At 34.5% G+C, this 21,272-nt stretch overlaps 1 protein-coding gene across 1 annotated transcript in view; it reads right to left on the bottom strand.

Moving 5' to 3' along the window:
- Window positions 1–6,778: 6,778 nt before the first annotated feature.
- Window positions 6,779–21,272, bottom strand: part of LOC136028779 (uncharacterized protein C2orf42 homolog) — a 54,441-nt gene continuing 39,947 nt past the window's right edge. The window contains exons 4-7 of the mRNA XM_065706681.1: window positions 19,580–19,852; window positions 12,574–12,747; window positions 9,748–9,871; window positions 6,779–7,105 (exon numbers count right to left, since the gene is read on the bottom strand). Coding sequence (XP_065562753.1) covers window positions 6,906–7,105; window positions 9,748–9,871; window positions 12,574–12,747; window positions 19,580–19,852 — 771 coding nt within the window. The 3' untranslated portion in view covers window positions 6,779–6,905. The remainder of the gene's footprint in view (window positions 7,106–9,747; window positions 9,872–12,573; window positions 12,748–19,579; window positions 19,853–21,272) is intronic.

The following is a 21,272-nucleotide window of genomic DNA, read 5'->3' as shown; positions in this document are numbered from 1 at the left end:
GCACCCAGCCACCTGAGGCAAACAGAGCTGAGCACGCTCCTTTTCTATGCCAATCTATTCAAAGCCTACCTCGTTACACCTTCCCAGGAAGTTCCCATTTCCTTTAAATTTTTCTTCATGACATATTGCCACTCCAACCGCGGACGAGCTGCTTTCCATTCAGCCCTATACGGCTCGCTAAAAAGGATAATCATGATAATTGTTTATTTATTTATATATTCTCAAGAACGGCTCCATATTTTTTTGGGGAAAATTAGCATCCTGGGATATATTCTGGGGTAAAACAAAACGACAAAGATAGGTCAGAAGTTTCAGAAAATTCGTTAATAGCCTTAATTTTGGAAAAAAAAAGTTTATGTGAGTGACATCATTTTTATAAACGTCAGTATTGCAAGGACGTCACTTATATGAAAAAAATTTGAGATTTTCATGTATGGAGAAGTTTATATTAAATTACTTAAAGAGCAAAAACTGGTATTTGCATATATTTTGACAAGGGATTACATCAATTCAAACAGCTTAAGAAAGAAAACCTAAGGCTTAAAGCTTATTAAAAATTATTGTTAGAAATCGGACTTGCTGTAATAATCAAACATCTTTGAATAGACTTAGTATGAAAAGACATTAAATTGCATAAAGAGCAAAAAATTGGTAATTGCCTTCAAAAAGTAAAACCAATACTTTGAAGCACAGTAGAAATCGTTGTTAGAAAAATATCATTACCGAATTTATTTTCTTATAAGTACAATGTCTTTTTAAGAAATGAAACAAATGGGAAATTTTTTAAGTTCAGTTAGAGTCGCTGAAGTTGTTATGTAAACTGAAAAAATTTTTACGGTGCTTGAGCAGTAATTTTAATTTTTTAATTCAAACTAGAGAAATAACGGAAAATTATAAAAATTAGTTTATTTTTGTAAGGTAATATCAACTCGCTACGTCATTAAGCTTACAGGTTTCAACGTAACCAGTCGTATAATGTCAGTAGGAAGGCCCAAAATACAAAATTTTGCAATTATTACAAATAATTATTCTCTATTTGGCAAGGGATTACAACAATTCAGAAAACCTAAAAAAGAAAACCAAAAGTTTCAAGCTTAGTCCATATCATTTTTAAGAATTGGACTAGCTTCAATAATCAAATATCTTTGAACAGATACAGTATGAGAAAAATTTGACAATTTTTTATGTTCAGTTCAGAATCGCTGAAGTTATTACATAACTGCAAAAATATTCACGGTGCCTGAGCAAAAATTTTATGATTTAATTTGAACTAGAGAAATACCTGAAAATGTGCTTTTTTGTAAGATAAAACCAACTCGCTACATCATTAATATAACAAGGTTCAACGAAATCAGTTATATTAATGTCAGTAGGAAGGCCCAAAAAACGAAAGTTTGCAATTATCATAAATGATGATTCCCTATTTTGACAAGGGATTACAACAATTCAAAAACCTTAAAAAAAAACCAAAGTCTGAAGCTTAGCATATTTCGTTGTTAGAAATCGGACTAGCTTCAATTATCAAATATCTTCGAACAGATAATAAATTGCGTAAAGAGCAAAAAACTGGTAATTGCAAAATTATTTGTATATATTTTAACAAGGAATTACAACAATTCAAAAGAAAACCTTTTTCAACGCAACCAGTTATATAATGTCAGTAGGAAGGTAAAAAAATTGAAATTATTGCAAATGACGATTCTCTGCTTTGACAAGGGATTATAACAATTCAAAAACCTTAAAAAAGAAAACCAAAAGTTTAAAGCTTAGTAGATATCGCTGTTAGAAATGGGACAAGATCCAATAATTAGATATCTTTGAAAAGACATTAAATTGACTTACTTCACTTAAGTCCCGTCCGGCCTTTGTGGCTGTATTGGGGCTTCTTCTCTTCTTAACAAATGGTGGATGTGGTGACGGTAGTTCGATCTATCCGGCGCTAGACGAAGTAGCTGGGGGAGGTTATTGGCCTGGAAGTTGTCGGTCCATCTCTTACGAGGTCGGCCTCTGGGGCGCGTGCCGTGAACCCGTCCTTCGAATGTGATTTTTGGGAGCTGGTTGGCTGACATTCGCTGGATATGACAAGCCAGCGGAGTTGCTGGTTTCTGACCCGGTCGATGATGGCGCGGGGACAACGGAGTAGTTTTCGGAGGTCTTCATTTGAGACTCGGTCAATGTAGGTGATCCCTGCAATGCGTCTAAGGCATTTAGTTTCAAATGCGGAGATTCTTCGCTCATCGTCAGCCTTTACTGACCAAGTTTCGCTTGAGCATAAAGCAATTGGGATTATGAGGGAGTTGAAGAGTTGCACCTTCAGAGAAGTTGACAGAGTCTTGTTTTTCCAGATTGGCAAGAGGTTCTTGAAGCTGGCGCCCGCCAGGCCAAGTCTTCGTTTGATCGATCTCGAGCAGTCGTTATCAGATGTTAGGAGGCTCCCTAGGTAGACGAAGGAGTCAACATTTTCTACTGGCTCTCCTTTTATTGTTAGCTTCACGTTTCTTACAGCAGGGTCTCAAGACACCCGCATAACCTTGGTTTTGGCTGTGTTAACGACCATCCCTAAGACCTCTGTTGCCGACACTAGTTCGTCGGTGTCAGCTTGGAGTAGATGCTCTTGACTGTTGAATTTTCCGATGTCATCTGCTTATGCCAATTTATCGATAAGCTTCCCTCCAATTTCTGCACCGTCAACAGTCTCGGCAAATGATAGCGCTGCGTTGAGGAATAGGTCAAAGAGGTGGGGTGACAAGAGACAACCTTGAAGAACACCCGCCGATGTCAAAAACCCTTCTGTCAATCCCTCGGGCGTTTGGACTTGGCTGACGAAAGGTGAATACATGTCTCTTATCAGGATTACTATGTTTTCAGGGACTCCAAAGTGTAGCAGGATGTGCCATAATCCATCTCGCCATATCAAGTCAAAAGCCTGCTTGAAATCAATGAAGAGTAGTAGCAGCTCTTTCGCAAGCTCGATATACTTCACCATTATTTGCCGAGTGGAGAAAATCTGGTCTATGGTGGAGCGGTCTTTTCGAAAGCCTGCTTGGTATTCCCCTTAGATATGGTTTGTCAGAGATTTCATACGGTCAAGGAGTATTTTTGTAAGAATCTTCGCCGGTTGGCTAGTTAAACCTATTGGTCTGTAGTTGTTACAGTCGCCCATTTCCCCCTTTTTAAAAAGGGGGACGATGGTGGCTTTCACCCAAGATCTGGGGAAGTGGCCCGTTAACTTAACATTAAATTGCGAAAAGAGAAAAAAACTGGTAATTGCAAAAATATTTGTATCTTCCAGTGGCAATTTGATTGAGAAAATATTTCGAGAATGTATGTCTAAAAAAAGTTTCAATTTAATAAAGGATCGGGTTATTTTAGCTTCAATCAACAAAGAAGTCAGTAAAAGCGAAAATTGTCGATCGCCTCCCAGGAGAATAGAAATCGTATAAAAGTTACGATTCTGTAAAAGAAAAAGAAAAAGGAGGAGTTGAATTTATTCCATAATTCCTCGATTCAATTGGAATAATATATTTACCACCATACTACTTAAAAATAAAGGAAAATACGATAGTAATACTTTTACCTAACTTAGGCACTTCGGGATCCGCCTTATTATTACTGAATTATGTAACAACATAATTAAGGCGAATATAGTTACTGGGGAAAAATCAGGAGAAGAAGTTCACATATCTCGAGTTACAAATGACTGTAGTAAAGGTCAACTTGGATGTGCCCACATTAGCCATTACTATAATAATAATAATAATTTATTTATCACCCACTTCACAAAACAGAGATTAAGTGGAGTAAATACAAAAGAAAAACAGCAAAAGTAAAACAAGAAACAAATTTAATCACATACAGAAAAAAGACGGATAAGGCGATGAAAACATCCTAGCCTATAAAACGCTTCAATAGCTAGCTTGGCAGATAATTTTTCGAAAGCACCAGTAATATCTGCCGCACAATACTTTTTAACCAGTTTTTTATTCCGGTAAGAACGGGGTAGATATAAAAGAAATTTGCAATACTGGTAATAATTTATGCGAATACGTTTTAGATCACCAGTCAACATAAGTGGCCTAATACCAGAACAGAAGAGTACAGAATGATCACAAAAATTTGAGTAAAGCCGAGTTAGCGCTCTTCTCCTAGTATCCACGATTTGCTACAATCTTAGAGTAACGGAGCCTCAGCTTATCGCTAATGTCTTTAACAGCACGAGACCGGAGAACATTCATAGAATCGCAAACTGTTATACAAAGCCAACGAAACGATTTAACACGAGGAATACTAAAACCACCACAGTATAGTGATTCTGAACAATTATTACAGTTGAAAACAAGAAACTCGCACTTGTCAATATTTAGGTACAGGCCGATATCGCGGAAAGCAGAAGTAACTGACTTCCCTGAACGGGCAAGACCAGACTCAGTTTGACTAATCAGAAGAAGGTCATCCGCATAAGCCAGATATGAGATATCAGATGGTCCTAGTAGGCATGTAATCGATATTTTTAATAATAAATTTTCAATACAACCATTAAAAATACACGGCGAAAGAACTCCCTCTTGTCTTACACCGCAACGAACAGGGATATGACCAAAATATGACAAATAAATGATTATCTAATGACTCAAGGCGAAGGTAAGAATGGGAGTACCAAAAACGAAGCACGTGAATTACTATACATAAGTCGAAAGGCCATATTTTGAATTTGTTGGCGTCGACCTTAGTTCTTCTGTTTCTAATCATGGTTGGTAATACGTGGCATTTTCTCGTGTTAAAAGACAAAGTAGGTTAAAAGTTCTGCTACCCCCAGAAAATGAACGAAAATAAGGAAGTGTAGAAGGAAGCCCTGACAACTGCGAACAAAAACCATTATTTCTTCTTTTAAATCAATTAAACGATCAATAATTATCAAAATATATAATTAGAAGACAAGCTACAACGAAAATCCATATATAGAAGCCTGCCGTGTGCCAGGGACCGGTACTTCTATGCATATATATATATATATATATATATATATATATATATATATATATATATATATATATATATATATATATATATATATATATATATATATATATATGTAAATCAAAAATTGTATATTTATGCCAAAATCTGTCAGGGATAGTATTTTTCAGATTAATCCTGGCAGTAGAGGTTTTTGTCCTCATAATCTGGGGAGTGAGGCAAGGTATACCTAGGTATGTGAAACAAATGGAATTTAATATTAGATATCAGAAGAACAGGGCCTACCCTGCCCAGACCTAGAACTGCCACTGAATCCTAGATAATTCTACTCCCATGTGGGGAAATATTCGAGAGGAGATATCAACCTCCTTTTTGATATTTCAGTTTGGCTCTGATTTAAGACCTATTAAAGTATATCAATTGGTTGATCTGGTACTCTTATACCTAAGAGCGTGCTTGATAGCTAAATAGAAGGATCTAATTGGGTATCACAGCCTACTCCCTTTCCTTGGCTGAAAAATAAGTTCTAAGTAGGGGCTGAATTTTGGTTCCAATTTCAGGGGGCTATTTAGTTCCCTAAAGCGTCTTGAGTCACAAAAGCTACTTTGTGCTATAAAGCAAGGTACTTCAAATCTTAAATCTGTGTCCTAAGACTTGAAATTGCCTTTACAGTATACCAGATAGCAAATTCCAACTCATAGAAATCTCAGGGTAGGCCTATACCAAGTTCAGTACTTTTATCTTTAAATCAGCTAAGTGGAGCGTAAATAGGCTAGAGGCACGAAATATTCATTCAACTTAGATTTCCACTATCTTACGAAATAAATTCCCTGTTGTTCTTCTTGTTTCCGATGTTTATAAGCAAAGGAAATCAAAATATTTATAAAAAAAAGAGAGGAAAAAGTGGAGAAAAAATAAATGGAATAGGAGACGCCTGGAATATTCGTTGGCTACAAATTTTCTATGTATGATGAAGTAAGAATCGTTTCACTAACATGCGTCCTTCTAGACCGAGTAACCACTAAAGACGAGCTGTGTTATTTTTTTATTTCCTGCGTTTCTGACAATAATTTTGAAACCTAAGAGCATCTATGATGATAAGGAATAATGCAAAAGATCCACATTATTTTTACGACCAAGAAACTTTTTGAGGATTTTGGAAATACGTCTTCAGTTTGACTCCACAAAAAGGAATTCTTCCTTAGGGATGTCCAAAAATTTGAAGTTTACATATCAGAAATTTAATCTTTTTTTCAAGACATTCCATGATAGAAAAAATGAAAGAAAGAAACCATTACTTAATGGCTTACGGTAAACAGTGGCGCCAGTTCACCAAAGTGTAGGAGGGCAACACATATTTTTAAATCTTAGTCATTTTACACCTTTAGTATTAGAACAACCACGAGAGAAAGAATCAGGTCTCAAAAAATTTAAAGAACGAATTAACGGACATTATTTATGTTAAACCAACTTAAAATCTTTTTTAATGCACTCCAAAGTATCGTCATAAAGAAAAGTAAATCGGGTCTCAAAGAATTTGTGATGGAAGCATTATACACCATAAGCACCTGTGCCAGATAGGTATGATGGGGGAGGTAACTTTCAACCTTCCATGAGGTGCAAAGATTTTCTATAGTTGATTATGTTTTCCACCTAATTTACATATTTGAAATTTATTTTTCGAAGTTGTGCCCCCTCCGCGAAAAAAAGCCCTCTTACATGCCTGGCTAACACGGTTTCTTTCTTTAAAAAAAATATATAAAAACTGTATGCACTGTTCTCGTCTCAATATAATTCAAAATCGTTTTATACAGATATATTTCGAAAAATATCACATCGTAGAAAAAATCGAAATACAAAAGACACAAAATAGAACTGATAATTAACAAGATTCATTTTCAAATGACGAAAGCAACAATAAAAAAAAATCAGGATAACGATACTCCCTTTCGAGGGATAAACACTTTTTTGATAGCACCTTTAAGCTCTAAAGGTTTTGAACCCAGGGCTAGGAAATGACCAAATTCAAACTTGATGCAAAGTTCCCCAATTTGTGTCACTGGTAAAAGTTTTGGAATCCATTCAATAGTAAAAGGAGCGACCCAGCCGGACGTGTTGCTCGGGGCACCTGAAATATCAAACGATAATCTCGTTTTATATAATCAGTAAGTGACGGTAAGATTTAGTCAATCACTAACTTAAAAAAATCACCTGATTTTATTACCAGAAGCGCGTTTAACATGTTTTTCATTTTTTTTTTCATATCTGAAAGGAAGCAAGCGTTGCATTCAACTTCAAGATGATAAAGTTTGAAGTTGATAGCTTTAATTAAAAGGTATCACATTTTTTACTTTAGTAAACACACCCTGTTCTGTCTCCTGACTGGGTGATCCATTTTACACTTCCAGGATTGTGTTTGTGTGTGTGAGGGGGTGGGAGAAACTTACAGTTTTGTATTTGAGGGAATGGGGCAGCATGTATTTCTCTAGTCTTCGCAAAAGGATATAAGCAACTTTGTTTTTCATGCTCCGTGTCCGACAGTATCTTTGCGAAGCTGTTAATGGTACTCATTGACCTTAAAACGGTGTTTTCAGGAGTTAATTTGACATTTTATATTTAATTTTATAATTTAAAAAAAAGACAATCTCGCTTTTTCTTGAAAGATAGCATTAGCGCTACTTCATATATGGAATTTAAAACGGTGACGCATCTATAAGAAGTTCATAATTAAGCAAATAATTTTTCTTTTAATCTCTTTAAAAAATGTCAATTTTTGCGCTAAATAAAGTGCATTCAGCAAGAACTTTACTGCACCGTTTTATTCAAAAGAAAAAAATTGCAGCCAAATCACACAAAATTTTTGCCGAGACTTATGGTAAAAATGTGTCAGATACGACATTCAGAGCCTGGTTTCAAAGCTTGAAAAGCAATGGTTTTGAACCTGTGGATAAAGACGTTTCGGCGAACCACAAAAGTTTGAATACAAAGAATTAGAGGAATTCTTTCATCATGTCAGACACTAGCTGAAGTAAAAAAAAACATTACAAGTAGATGACTACTGTTTCAAAAATTCTTACAGCATTAAGGAGGGATGGAAAGAGCTTTTAGGAAAAGGTATTCTTAAAAAAATCCCCTTTATAAACTAACAATAATTGAAACAAAATTCTTAGCTTATATCCTTAACCCAAACATTAAACATTGCATGATAAATCTAAAGTGAATAAATCTAAGTCAGCACTTCTTAATATTCTCTCTATCTCCCTACTCCCCTCTCGCTTCCTCTCCCCCCTCTCTCTAGCCTTTTCTCTACTTCTTTTAATCATAAAATTGTCAAGCTAAACTTGGAATAACTGTGAGCTCAGAAAGTATAGCTGAAACCCGGGGGAATAAACTGTTAAATATTTTATGAGAAAGTACGGTTTCGCAAGTACGGTTGATAAGGTTACTGATACTAGGTTAGGAAGGATGTGTTCCTAAAAAAGTGCCAAAAAAACACGTGTTTGCTGATGGGAGAGAGAGAGAGAGAGAGAGAGAGAGAGAGAGAGAGAGAGAGAGAGAGAGAGAGAGAGAGAGAGAGAGAGAGAGAGAGAGAGAGAGAGAGAGAGAGAGAGAGAGAGAGAGAGAGAGAGAGAGAGAGAGAGAGAGAGAGAGAGAGAGAGAGAGATGGGTTTATTAATATAAATAAACAAAACAAGCAAATGGCTCGAAGCAAAGCTAGTTTGGGCTTACAAACTCAATACAAATACAAATAAAAACAATACGAAAAAGGGGAGGAAAATGAAAAAAGAATATTCATGATGATGCTGCTATTGTGGTCAAGTTATATACTTTTTTCATTATATATTTAATACAAATATGTGTATTAACTACGCTATTCTACCGGCCACAGAATACGGCTGTGAAATAAGGGGTCTCAATGCTGCAGTACAATTGAAATCTCTTTCTCAATAGTATTTTAAAAGGCTGCCTGGTCTATGTTCAACAACCCATATCAAAGTGTTGAAAAAGGAGCTCGGCTTAATTCTTCTTTTCTTGAGGAGACAGTTATGATGATTATATTTTGGCTTAATGCTATCAAATTACTGCAAGAAGGAGTAGTTAACGGGGCTTATTTAGTAATGTCCGAGTCGGAGTTGAAAGGCACCTTGCCCTTTCCTAACCATCTATAATACCTTTTCTTAAGTTCATGTTTAGCAATAAATAATTTCCAAATCATCCTTAACAATGCGGAACGTCATAATGACATAATAACAGGTTGAGATTCCTCAGAAAACTTGGTGATATAAATAATAAAACAACTTATTCGAGAAACAAACGATAATAGACAAACGAGGATAATAAAACAACATATTCGAGGGACAAACGCCAAAAAAAAATTCAAGCCGGATTGTTGACTCTGAAACGCTAAGGCACAAAGAGGCAAAAATAGTAATGATTTATATTTTAAGTTATACTTACTCGATAATATTTTGCATCTGTTTGGAGGGAGGGGGAATTTTCTTCTGATATACACTCAGATAAAGTGTCTCAGACATAGGCTTGGCAACCTTAAGCAGGAAAGTCATTTCGCAAAATACCCCTAAGATGGAATGACTGGAATATGTGGACATTCAGTGTTTTAATAGAGCTAGCTTCTATAAGAAAGAAGGCATACAGCTTCTTTAGCAGTCTTAACATTTAAAATCGATAAGAAGATCGATTAAAAAAAGAAAGATTCAATAAAGTTTTCTTTTTATAATGAACGGGCAAGAAAACGAAACGCAACTTTACCAACTTTAATCCTTGTTTGTACAACAGTAGCTCGTTCTTCAGCTGTCAAGCTATTTACATCAGTCACCAGGTGATAGCTACCCTTTCCCCTCTGTATGAAAGAACGAACCGGCTCTAATTGAATCTAGAATAAAACAAGGTGTTCTTAAGTAATTGGAGTGATTTGAGTTCTCAAAAAGAGGAAAAACAGGACACAAATCTAAATTTTTTTTTTTACTATGGCACGTTCAGAGATACTGTAGAAACAGTATCTCATTCAGTAAAACCCTTCACCTAACCAAGTCATATTTTTACTCTTTTATTCTCAAGAAAAAAAATTATCCAAATAGCAAACAAAAAAAGAGATAACAAGGCTTCTGCAAGCTATCCAAGGGAATTAATTTTTTTGTTAACAAAAGAATGCACCAGCTTCTGATACAGGTCAGTATTATTTTCTAATACTCGGTCATTGTCGTAAGAATAGTATATCGTTATTATGTCACAATTCTTACACGCCGAGACACTGTTTACCAGTCTGTTGTTCCTGATACTGTTATTGCTTGCCATCTAACCTAAAGTAAAAGAAAATTATAAAGGTGAGCTCAAAACTCTGGAAAAAATGTCTTTCAACTTATAAAAGCAGCCATAGAGAAATGTTAACACAATGATGATGAAATTCACACCAGAATAGAATAAAAAAGGCATAATAGTACCCCATCCCCATCCCAAAAAAAATGTGACAACCGATGATTCTACACGAATTTATGTCGCAGCAGTTGAAGAGTGATTTGAAAAGACGCTTCTTAGGCGAAGTTTAAACAAAGAAATAGGTTAATTTTCATGTTTCCTAGTTTCTTTTTTAGCAGAGAAAATCAAGCCAGAAGCTTGGACCAACCAAGCTAAGACCTTTTTTACAGTTCAGTTAAACAATAATTTATTCCGAAAGATTTTCCTGAAGTCTCCAAGGAGCTTATTCTCGAAATTTCAAAGGATCAAATGTCTGCTATCCTATCTTCTGAAAACTAGGACTACGAACGTCTTTTTAACGAGTTATTTTTCCCTATACCTCTGAATTTATAACTGATTTGGGCATGTGGATGACCATTTAAATCCATGAACACTTGTGTTCCAATGCTCAAGAGGGACTTTTATAAATGTTTTAAATTCAAAATGGTCTTAATACAATGTGGCATGTTTTTGTTACATCTCTACCGTTTTTGAAACTGAAAATAAATAGTAAACAAATAATAATAAATAATAAAATAATAAAAGTAATAAGAAATAATAATAAAAAAATATAATAATAATAATAATAATGAAATAATAAAACAAAATTGCCTCTCTCCCCATTGACTTTGAAAAATGCAAGCAGCATCCTTAATTTCCTTGAATTGATGCCACTGTCCGCCACCTCTACAGATTTCTCATTCTTTTCTATTTCTTTTTTATCTACTATTTACTCCTAAGAAACAAATCCAGGGGTATGGGAACAACTGTTCCAGATTTATCTTTGGAATTCATTTTGCTGACAAGATTGCAAACGTTTTCATCGAAAAAGTCACTTGTGACTAATAAATCAAAAGTAGTCGATAGTGATACTGGGGTCACATGATGCACATGAGCAGAGGTCACCTCCCTTGCGATGTGTGATGCTGAGTCCCTCCTAGTATCAGATGGTGTGGACGGCAAAATTCAACACTGGGACGCTGTATGGAGAAAGATGCTCCACGGTTCTGATCATTAACGGAAGATCTTTGGTCTCCGGCACTTGAAAAGTCATTGTTAAGAGGCACCGTTATACGCCACCCGACATGAGAAGACTAAGTCTAAGTAAACAAGTCTGGAAAACCTTAAAGCTTTGGTTATCTGCTTTCATTTACCCTCTCATATATAAGATAGCTTGTAGATATTTTTTTTTTGTTTTTTTTTTTATGTCATTGTTCAGAGAATAGCATACTAATTAGTCCTGAAAATCTTTTTCACTTGGTCCAAAGAATTGATTTCACATGCATGTGCTAGATTAACGAAGGTATTGGATAGCTCGTAAGTATATTTTTTTTTAATATTATTTTTCTGAGAATAGCATACCAAATTAGTCCTGAAAATCCTTTTCACTTGGTCCAAAAGGTTGATTTTTTTTTTTTTTATGTCATTGTTCAGAGAATAGCATACTAAATAGTCCTGAAAATCTTTTTCACGTGGTCCAAAGAATTGATTTCACATGCATGTGCTAGTTTAACGAAGGTATTGGATAGCTCGTAAGTATATATTTTTTCAGTGTTATTTTTCTGAGAATAGCATACCAAATTAGTCCTGAAAATCCTTTTCACTTGGTCCAAAAGGTTAATTTCATATGTTACGTGGTAGACTAACAAAGGTATTGGATAGCTTGTAGATATTTTTTTTAATGTTATTGTTCTGAGAATAGCACACGAAATTAGTCCTGAAAATCTTTTTCACTTGGTCCGAAGAGTTGATTTCATATGCATGAGTTAGATTAACGAAGGTATTGGATAGCTCGAGGATTTGTTGTTATTTATTTTTTTTTTTTTATGTTATTGTTCTGAGAATAGCATACCAGATTATTCCTGAAAATCTTTTTCACTTGGTCCAAAGAGTTAATTTCATATGTTATGTTGTAGATTAACAAAGGTATTGGATAGCTTGTAGATATGTTTTCTTTAATGTTATTGTTCTGAGAATAGCATACCAAATTAGACCTGAATTTTTTTTTCACTTGGTCCAAAGAGTTGATTCCATATGTTACGTTGTAGATTAACAAAGGTATTGGATAGCTTGTAGATACATATATTTTTTTTTAATGTTATGGTTCTGAGAATAGCATACCAAATTAGTCCTGAAAATCTTTTTCACTTGGTCCAAAGAGTTGATTTCATATGTATATTTAGTGAAGCTACCAATTGGGGGAGAATTGTCTCGAATGAATACTTGAAAGCTGTCGGGTGCACGCTTAGTTCCACAGGCAGCTGATATTCTATCTTTGAGGCAGTCGAAGAATTTCTGAAAAGAAGTACAAAAACTTGAGATGAGGAAAAGCAAGAACAAGTGATATGGATCTCGTTGAAAATTTAAAACCTATTGTTCTGGTATTAAAAAAATTTCGAATTTTAATCCATACTGGAATGTTTTTAATTCACTGCAGGTGATAGACTCTTTGACAATCGTTTCAGCTCAAAGAATTGAGTCTTTTGATTTTGCGACAACGTATACTAATCTATCACTTAGTGTAGTGTTAGAAAATTTAAAAACGGTTATTAAGAAATATTTCCTCTTATCTAGTAAAAGGTTCTTAAAAATAGATACTTATAATAAAAAAGCTAGATGGACAAACTGCTTTAAGACTACAGTTAGCTCGAGATGTTACAGCTTAGATATGATTTTTGACTTATTAGAATTTGTTTTATATAATACTTATATAAGATTTAATGGTAATTTGTATAAGCAAAATGTGGGAATTCCCATGGGGGGGGGGATGCCAGCCCATTTATAGCTGACTTGTTTTTAAGTCAACTCGAATATAAATATATGATGGATAAGAATAACCCAAATAACTTAAAACATGTTTTGTCAAATAATAAAAGATATTTAGATGATATTTTGGTTTTAAACTGTAAGGAATTTATTGATATTTCTAAATACATATATCCATCAGAGCAGACTCTTGAACCTAGTCATGGCACTGGTCTAGACGATCATTTCTTAGATTTGAATATTAATATTTCTGATAATAATAAATTAGGTTTTAAATTGTATAATAAGATTTTGATTTTGAAGTGATCAATTTCCCATTCCCTGAAAGTAATATACACTCAAATATCAAATATTCAGCATTTTATTCACAGTTACTTAGATATGCAAGGATTTGTAGTAGTTATATATATATATATATATATATATATATATATATATATATATATATATATATATATATATATATATATATATATATATATATATATATATTTATATTTATATATATATATATATATATATATATATATATATATATATATATATATATATATATATATATATATATATATATATATAGATCCATAGCCTGTAAGGATTAATAATATAAAAAGGATCCCGTATTTTAACGAAACGGTTAGAAATAGAAAATAACTACAAAAAATAAAAAATGCCAAAATAACTATAGAATAACCTTTGGACGCTTATTCACCTTGCAATTCCAGTCAACCTGTTGGTCAGCTAACATTATATTAATTTTTTATTAGTGCAAATGTCTAATTTTATGAATTATATATCACCTTGATAATTCATAAAATTAGTGCTATGAGATGTTGGGCAATCACAATTATCACAATCATAATATTGCCATTTCTAATATTTGCCACAATTTTATTTTTGGACAACTTTCACTAAATTTCCCAAGATTATTCCCGACAAATTCACAATTCCACAATTACCCAACATCTCATAGTTCTGATTTCTCTTTTGAAATTAGGCCAACGGTGCAAGCGGGATTTAGTTTGCGTCATATTGGTCCAAAAGTTTGGAATTTAATCCCAATAGCTGTGAGAAATTGTAATGATAGAAACAAATTTCTGAAGTTATTAAGAAATCATGTTGCTAGTCTCCCATACTATTTTCCGTTGTGAGTGTTGAAGTTTGATTTCCAAAAGAATTAGTACAGATTGTACTAAACAGAGTAGTACATTAGAATTGCACATTAGTTTAAGCCAAAGTAATGACGGTTATTTCTTTTGTTTGTATTTTGTTCATTTTTTTGTGATATATCACGCGCTTAAGTATGCCATTAGGCATTTGCGCTGTTTGTTTATATGGTTTAATTCTTGTTGTAAATAAAGATGTATCTATAAATAATAAACATAAATAATAAAATAAACATGTATCTATAACATTATCTATAACATTATGTGTATCTATAATAAAATAAACATGTATCAAATAATAAAATAATAAAATAAATAAACATGTATCTATCTATCTATGTTGCCAGACACTCATTGCAAATGATCCCAATTTTGACTTTAGACGCTTGTTTGCCTGTCATTCCACGCAAATTAACGGTCCTGGAGTTAACTGTTAATTGGAGTTAATTGGAGTTAACTGTAGGAATACTTGTAAAGTCTCTTCTTCCAACTATTCTGCTTAAGAACTAAAATGTTGAATTACAATTCAAAGGTCAGTCAAAATTTCAAAATTTTATCAAAATCTTTGGTCAGGTAGTTGTGTGCAATAACGGAGTAATATAATTTTTATATTTGTATTGGATGGGGAGGAAGATTTTCAATCATTGAAAATTGAAAATCTGCTGAATTTTCGGTTTTATATGGGGTCAAAGCCATCACCTCAGACACCAATTTAATTTTGTTATATATTTTCAAAATAGGGAAGGTTAAAGAAGACAATTCTAAATTCTTGTTCCAACCTGCCTAAGACCATAGGTAGGCGTGCCTTGTTTTCCTCCCATTCCAGGCAATCTAATGGTCCTACATCAATTTTAAATTTTTGGTCAACCAGCCTGAGACTTTGGGCGGGCGTGCCCTTCTAAAAGATAACAAAGAAGTATTGGTCCAATAAGAGAGGCATACTTACTCCCGCCGTTTACCCGTGCCTTTTAATCACACACTTGTAAAACTATAGATTCTATGACCATCTACCTCAGTTCTTCTACCCTAGGAATGACGCATGGACGGATAGCAGATAGACTTATCTATTAACAAATGAACTAACATCATTTTTATATATTCCTAATAAAAGGGTTAATACCAGATTTGCCTCTCACTCAATCGGACTATCTGTCTACAGATGTACAAGAAACGGACATATGCTAAGCAAAAAAGATGCAAAGAGTCAGTATTAAAGTATATTCACGATCACTAAAACGAAAGGCGAAAATTAAAGAATTAAAAAAGGAAAAGAAAATTCAAAACCAACGAAAGAGACAAGAAATAGTCGCTAAAAATTGAAGATATACAAATTGAAAGACGGAGTGAGAATATGAGTACCTATTATCTTAAATTCTTTCTTTCAAGAGGGGTATTCGAGTGTATTCGAGAGGGGAAAGATGAACATAGTTAAATCAAGCGTAGAAGCATGGACTATGAAGAAAGAAGAGGAATATATGGTAATAATTTTTCTTCGGGCCTTCCGGGTAATTTTAGGCATAAAACTTAGGGACGATGTAGCAATCATTGCTCTGTAAGAACGACAGGGAGAGGGCTGTGATGGTTCGACTTCGTTAGCAAAGAAAGGTTGCTCAAAATGATCAACGAATCTTGCTTTCTGCCCAAGTAGCAGAACAAAACTTACAGTTGTTCGGACACCTACTTAGAATGACCCCACGACTACCAACAAAGACCATCTACGACTTTAGCCATCACGCAGCTCGGTGGAAAAGACCTCGTGGGTATCTGAAGAAGCGCTAGTCCGACAGCCTGTCCAACTTCCTGATATTGGTGAACATCAACCTTGATGAGGCACTCGCCATGGACCAAAGCAGATGTGAGTCAAAAAACATTTTGTATTTTTTAGTGACAAGCAGGTTGCTTAACGCTGAACGTATAAAGAAGTCAATGTAAACCATTACGCCCTCTGACGAAGAATACGCTACATCACCACTAGAAAGCATAAACGTTATAACTGCATTACTAATACATTTTTGTATGACCGGCTTTATGATGTATGTGTTGGTTCGTAATCAGTTTCAAATCTTAAGGCAAATGACAACCTCATATAATTTATATATTTACCCTACGTTTCACAATTTTTTTCCGCTCCCTTGATTAATTTGAAAAAAAAAAAAAAAACAGAAATAGGGTTTTCCATGGTCACCGACAAAATACTATACATCACATTGAGTATTAACAGTTAAAATAAAGAATATTCTGCTGAAAGAACAGATCATAGTCAGGTTATTTATACATATTAGTATATATATTAGTATAATTATTACATATTATACATATTAGTATACATACATTACATACATTATAGATACATACATTATAAAGTATACATACATTAGTATACATTTATACATATTAGTATAATACAACAATTATACATCATTAAATGAAGTTTTCAAAGGGCTTTACAATTTTATTCAAGTCTTTTCTTTATTAATAGAAACGTTTTTTTTTATGTCAAGACCAAGATTGTTCTGTCGCTAAATGAACAATCAATAAAAAAAAACAATACAGTTAAAATACTAAAAAAGACACATCTGGCCACGAGAGAAGGTAACACGGCAATCTAGAATAATGACATGGCAATCCAGAATGAATGAATCTAGAACAAATCTTAAAGATCCAAGTCGGTGCAAGCTCCCCCCCCCCCCCATGGTCAAACCTTTGTCGTTTCCAGAAATCTTTAAATGCATATAATCAACCAAATATATTTAAACCAATTGTCTCAACTACTTGTAAACACAACTATAATCTCTAACAACCAACGCCGATCGCTAGTCCCTAATGATCACTAAACATAGAAAAAAGAGAAAACTAAATGAAGAAACAAATAAACGAGACCAAACAAATGAGTTATGTTCATCCCTAGACATAATTGTAATCTCTTTAGATCCGAATTAGCACCAGCCCCACTTAGTCTAAACTCCGTTGTAGCCTCAAATCTTTAAATATATACAATCAATCCACGACTAGATTCAGATCAAATATCTAAAATACCTTTAAAATTAACTGAGCGCATGGGAAGGAGGGGGTATTCCTCCTACTTAATATTGGCCAAAAAATTACGCTTGAAAAACAATGGCTAAAAATCTCGCGTTTCACGTTTCCACCCTTCTCAACCCAGAAAAATCTGCATTCCCCTTAGGGTCAGGACTGTGAGTAGTGTGTAAAGTATCTCTTCATCAAAATTAGTCTGAAGAGCCCTCAAACAATCTTAGGAAATTCCTACAATTTTTTTTTATTTTACCACAATGATATTTTTTCTGGAATCCAACTCCTCAGTGGCAAAATCTGTGCATCTTCGGAAATATGCCACAATTTGATATAAAGGGAAGAACTAATGTCTTTTCTGTAATTGGATGTTGTAATTCATAAGACACTAAAAGTAACTGACTCCGGCATTTGACAACCCGAAGACAGAATTGTGTTGCGAGAGCAACGCTTTGGTTTTGTCGTGTTTTTTTTGTTTTTTTTTCCTAGCACCCCGATTTCAGCTTATTCCTAAAAAGTGGTAAGGGTCTAACCTCCGCGGATTTTACGGAAAGTGTGGACCTTAGGCCGGATTGATGAATATGACTTTGCATTTTGAAAAGCTTCGTAGAACTCCTGCCTGGGGTCAAAAATCTATTGTTTCTACCCATTTCTGTTCGTGATTTCAGCAAAGTTTATCATTCGGTTTTTTGAACTTGGGATTGCGGTAGAGAAATGGTATCAGATGTGCCTCTTAAACTTCAAAAGTTCTCTTATTACGAAAAAAATTAGACTTTATCTTTTGCTCCTTCCTAAGTGATGACGTTAAAAAATTGGCCTATGGCAAAAAAGTCAACTTTTGAACTAAGACAGATAAATTTTTTTCGACGGCAGTCGATAGCTCTTGATTAGCTGATCAAAGTTTATTTCATCTATTTTTTGGTAGAAAATTATTTCATAAGATACATCAGTTTGAAAGTTTAAAGGGTTGATAACTTCAGTAATAAGGGACACACTGAAACCAAAAATAGGCCGATACAGAAATGGTGTCAGATATGCCTCTGAAACTTTAAAAGTTCTCTCATTGATAAAGAAATTGGAGTTTATCCTTTTCTCCTTTCTAAGTGATGACGTTAAAAACTTGGCCTATGACAAAAAAGTCAACTTTTGAGCTAAGACAGATAGATTTTTTTTCGACGGCAGTCGATAGCTCTTGATGAGCTGATCAAACTATGAAAGTATACGTCACCCATTTTTAGGTTAAAAAAATTCCTTCATGAGATATACCAGTTTGAAATTTAAAGCGGTTGACAAGTTCAGTAGTAAGGTACACACTGAAACCAAAAATGGGCCGATACCAATCGTGAGACATATAGAGAAGTTTTAAGCAAAGTCGGCTGTTAGCTCATAACCATCTTTGGCAATGAGGCGTTCGCAACTTTTGCTAGTTGGTGTACCTATTATTTGTTTCCGGTGTATTTGATAGTAAGACCAATTTGGTTCCACTGGTAAGACATGTAGGGGACTTGTAAGTAATAATCGGCTGTTAGGCTACAATCATCTTCAATGATGAGGGGTTTGCAACTTCTGCTAGTTGCAATGAGGGTTTTGTAACTTTTGCGAGTTGGTGTACCTAGTATATATTTTAGGATCCTTACAGATTAACAACTTCAGCGTTTAACCGAAGAGAGGAAACAAAACTAAAGTGTTGCTCTCTCAACATTTTACTCGGCGAAGCCGAACAAAGGTTGCCGTAATACCTCACGTTGCCCATGCAACGCAGGTCTAGTTTGTTTTATATACCTACTGTAATTGAAGCTATTAGAGAAAGAGACACTTGGCAGCATGCCAAAAGGCAGTATAAAAGGAGGAACTAATTGAATGTTGTAATTCATAAGAAACTAAAGGCATTGTAATTTGTCCGCAAGTCAATAACCGGCGGTGTCATTTCGAGGGGGCAAGGGTGGCATCTGCCTCCCTAAATAATTTGGAAAAATTATCGTCTAGCCCATGTCCCTTGACTCTCCAGATGGAGCTCTTCCTCACCCACATAAAAAGGCTGAAGCTATACCCCAGTCAAAAACTATCTCATGCTAGGAATTTTTTAAATACCCATAATGAAAATTTCTTTTGGTTAGCTTTGCCAAAACTTCGCCAAAAAGAGTAAAAAAAAAAAAAAATTATACCTCAGGTATATGAAAAATAATTGGTTCGGGCTTGCCTTCCAATTCAAAATGCATTTGTTGATTGATTCTTTCTACTGCACTTGAAAGCCATTCAGAAAACTTCCAAGACTCTGAATTATGGCTATTTGAAGTTAAACGGATTTCGCCAGCATTTTTCTCTGATGATTGACATCTCAGTGTACGATGCTTAACTCTAGCTGGTGTCTGGACAAGAGGGGTAAGAATTGGGAAATCAAAATTCACCAATGATGACTCACCATCCATTGAATATTCCTAAAATAAATTTTTAATGGGTAACCGCTTTCTAATCGTTATTTCCAAATTATGGCGCTATCTGATATTATTTTAAGATAAGATGCATTTTTATTTCAAAACAACAATCAGAAAAAACATCCCAAATTTGTGTCTTTCGTCAATTAAGAAGAACTAAAACAACAGGATCAACTCAATCTTAAATCATTACAGATAAAGTGGGTAAGCAATGCAAGAAAAAACCAAAAATGTTAAAATATACATACTCTCAACAGGAAAACTAAAAAAAGCCAGTGCGTAAAACTCTTGAGAATAAAAAAAAAACTACTGGATATGTAAAAACTTTCTAAAATTAAAAAGTCAGTCGAAGAAAAACACTATCAAGGATAAATATCGACTAAAAATAAGAGATTATATGGAATTTGAGTAGACACGTATTAGAGTGGAATTAAACATTCTTTTGGCCTAATTTGTGTTCACGTCAAATAGATGAAAATAGTAAAGTAACAGAGCAAATTCAAAATAATTGCCTTGAAACATGTTTACTGCCTTAAAAGATGAAAGAGAGACCACATATTCAGCTTATGTTATACAACTCGACAAGTGAGAGCACAAAAGGTTTCCTATACGTTGCATAAATATGTACCACAGAGCCAAGAGTAGGACTTTTCTTCGTGCATTTACTATAATTTTTGGGGCGAGGTAGGGGGAAATACCAGAAAACCGACGATCAGATAGAGCCTTAGGCCCAAAACTTTTTTGCAAAGCATCCCTCCTCCCTGCCAGAGTAGTCTTTTCAAACTTTTGCAGGAGAAAGTGGAAAAGAGGCCCTTTTATATGTCTTTTAAATTTACCCTTTGCATTCAGGGAATCATAGGCAAAAAAAAAGTACTGCAACACTTCTGCCAGCCAAAGAGTAGACAGCTGGACGAAGCTTTAACACCTCCTTGAACTCTGCTAGCATTAGAATTGATGGATTACAGGCATATACTTAATGATCACTACAATTTCCAGGCCTTACAGCTGGACCTTAGCTTTCAGTTCAGCAGCGTTTTCAAAATTTTGTCTCTCAGCATTTGCATATAGAAAGTGGAGGAAAGTCTATGTGACTGTTTGCTTTAGTATTCTTCGTCAGAGATTCGTGTCTGGATGCGATCACGACAAGGGGAAGGATGATTAGACTATTATGTTTTCTTGCTTTGCTCACGATTTTCAGTAGGGCCGGAAGAAGTAAGAATTGGGAGACTTAACAGTAGCCTATCCGTGGTTTCGGAAGATTTTCCCGTGGGAGGTGAGTTCCTGCGCAGGAGGTATGGCCACAGGAGCGCTACTATTACTCAAAATAACAGTCAACAGTGGAAAATGATTGCTAAGTAGGAGAGGACTAAATAAACTTTAATGTTTCAACGTGGAAGCCCAATATAATAACGGGTAACATATA

Source organism: Artemia franciscana, chromosome 7 (genome assembly GCF_032884065.1).
Source record: "Artemia franciscana chromosome 7, ASM3288406v1, whole genome shotgun sequence".
Classification (NCBI taxonomy): domain Eukaryota; kingdom Metazoa; phylum Arthropoda; class Branchiopoda; order Anostraca; family Artemiidae; genus Artemia; species Artemia franciscana.
The sequence above is the reverse complement of the archived record's forward strand: the minus strand, read 5'-3'. Positions and strand labels throughout refer to the sequence as shown.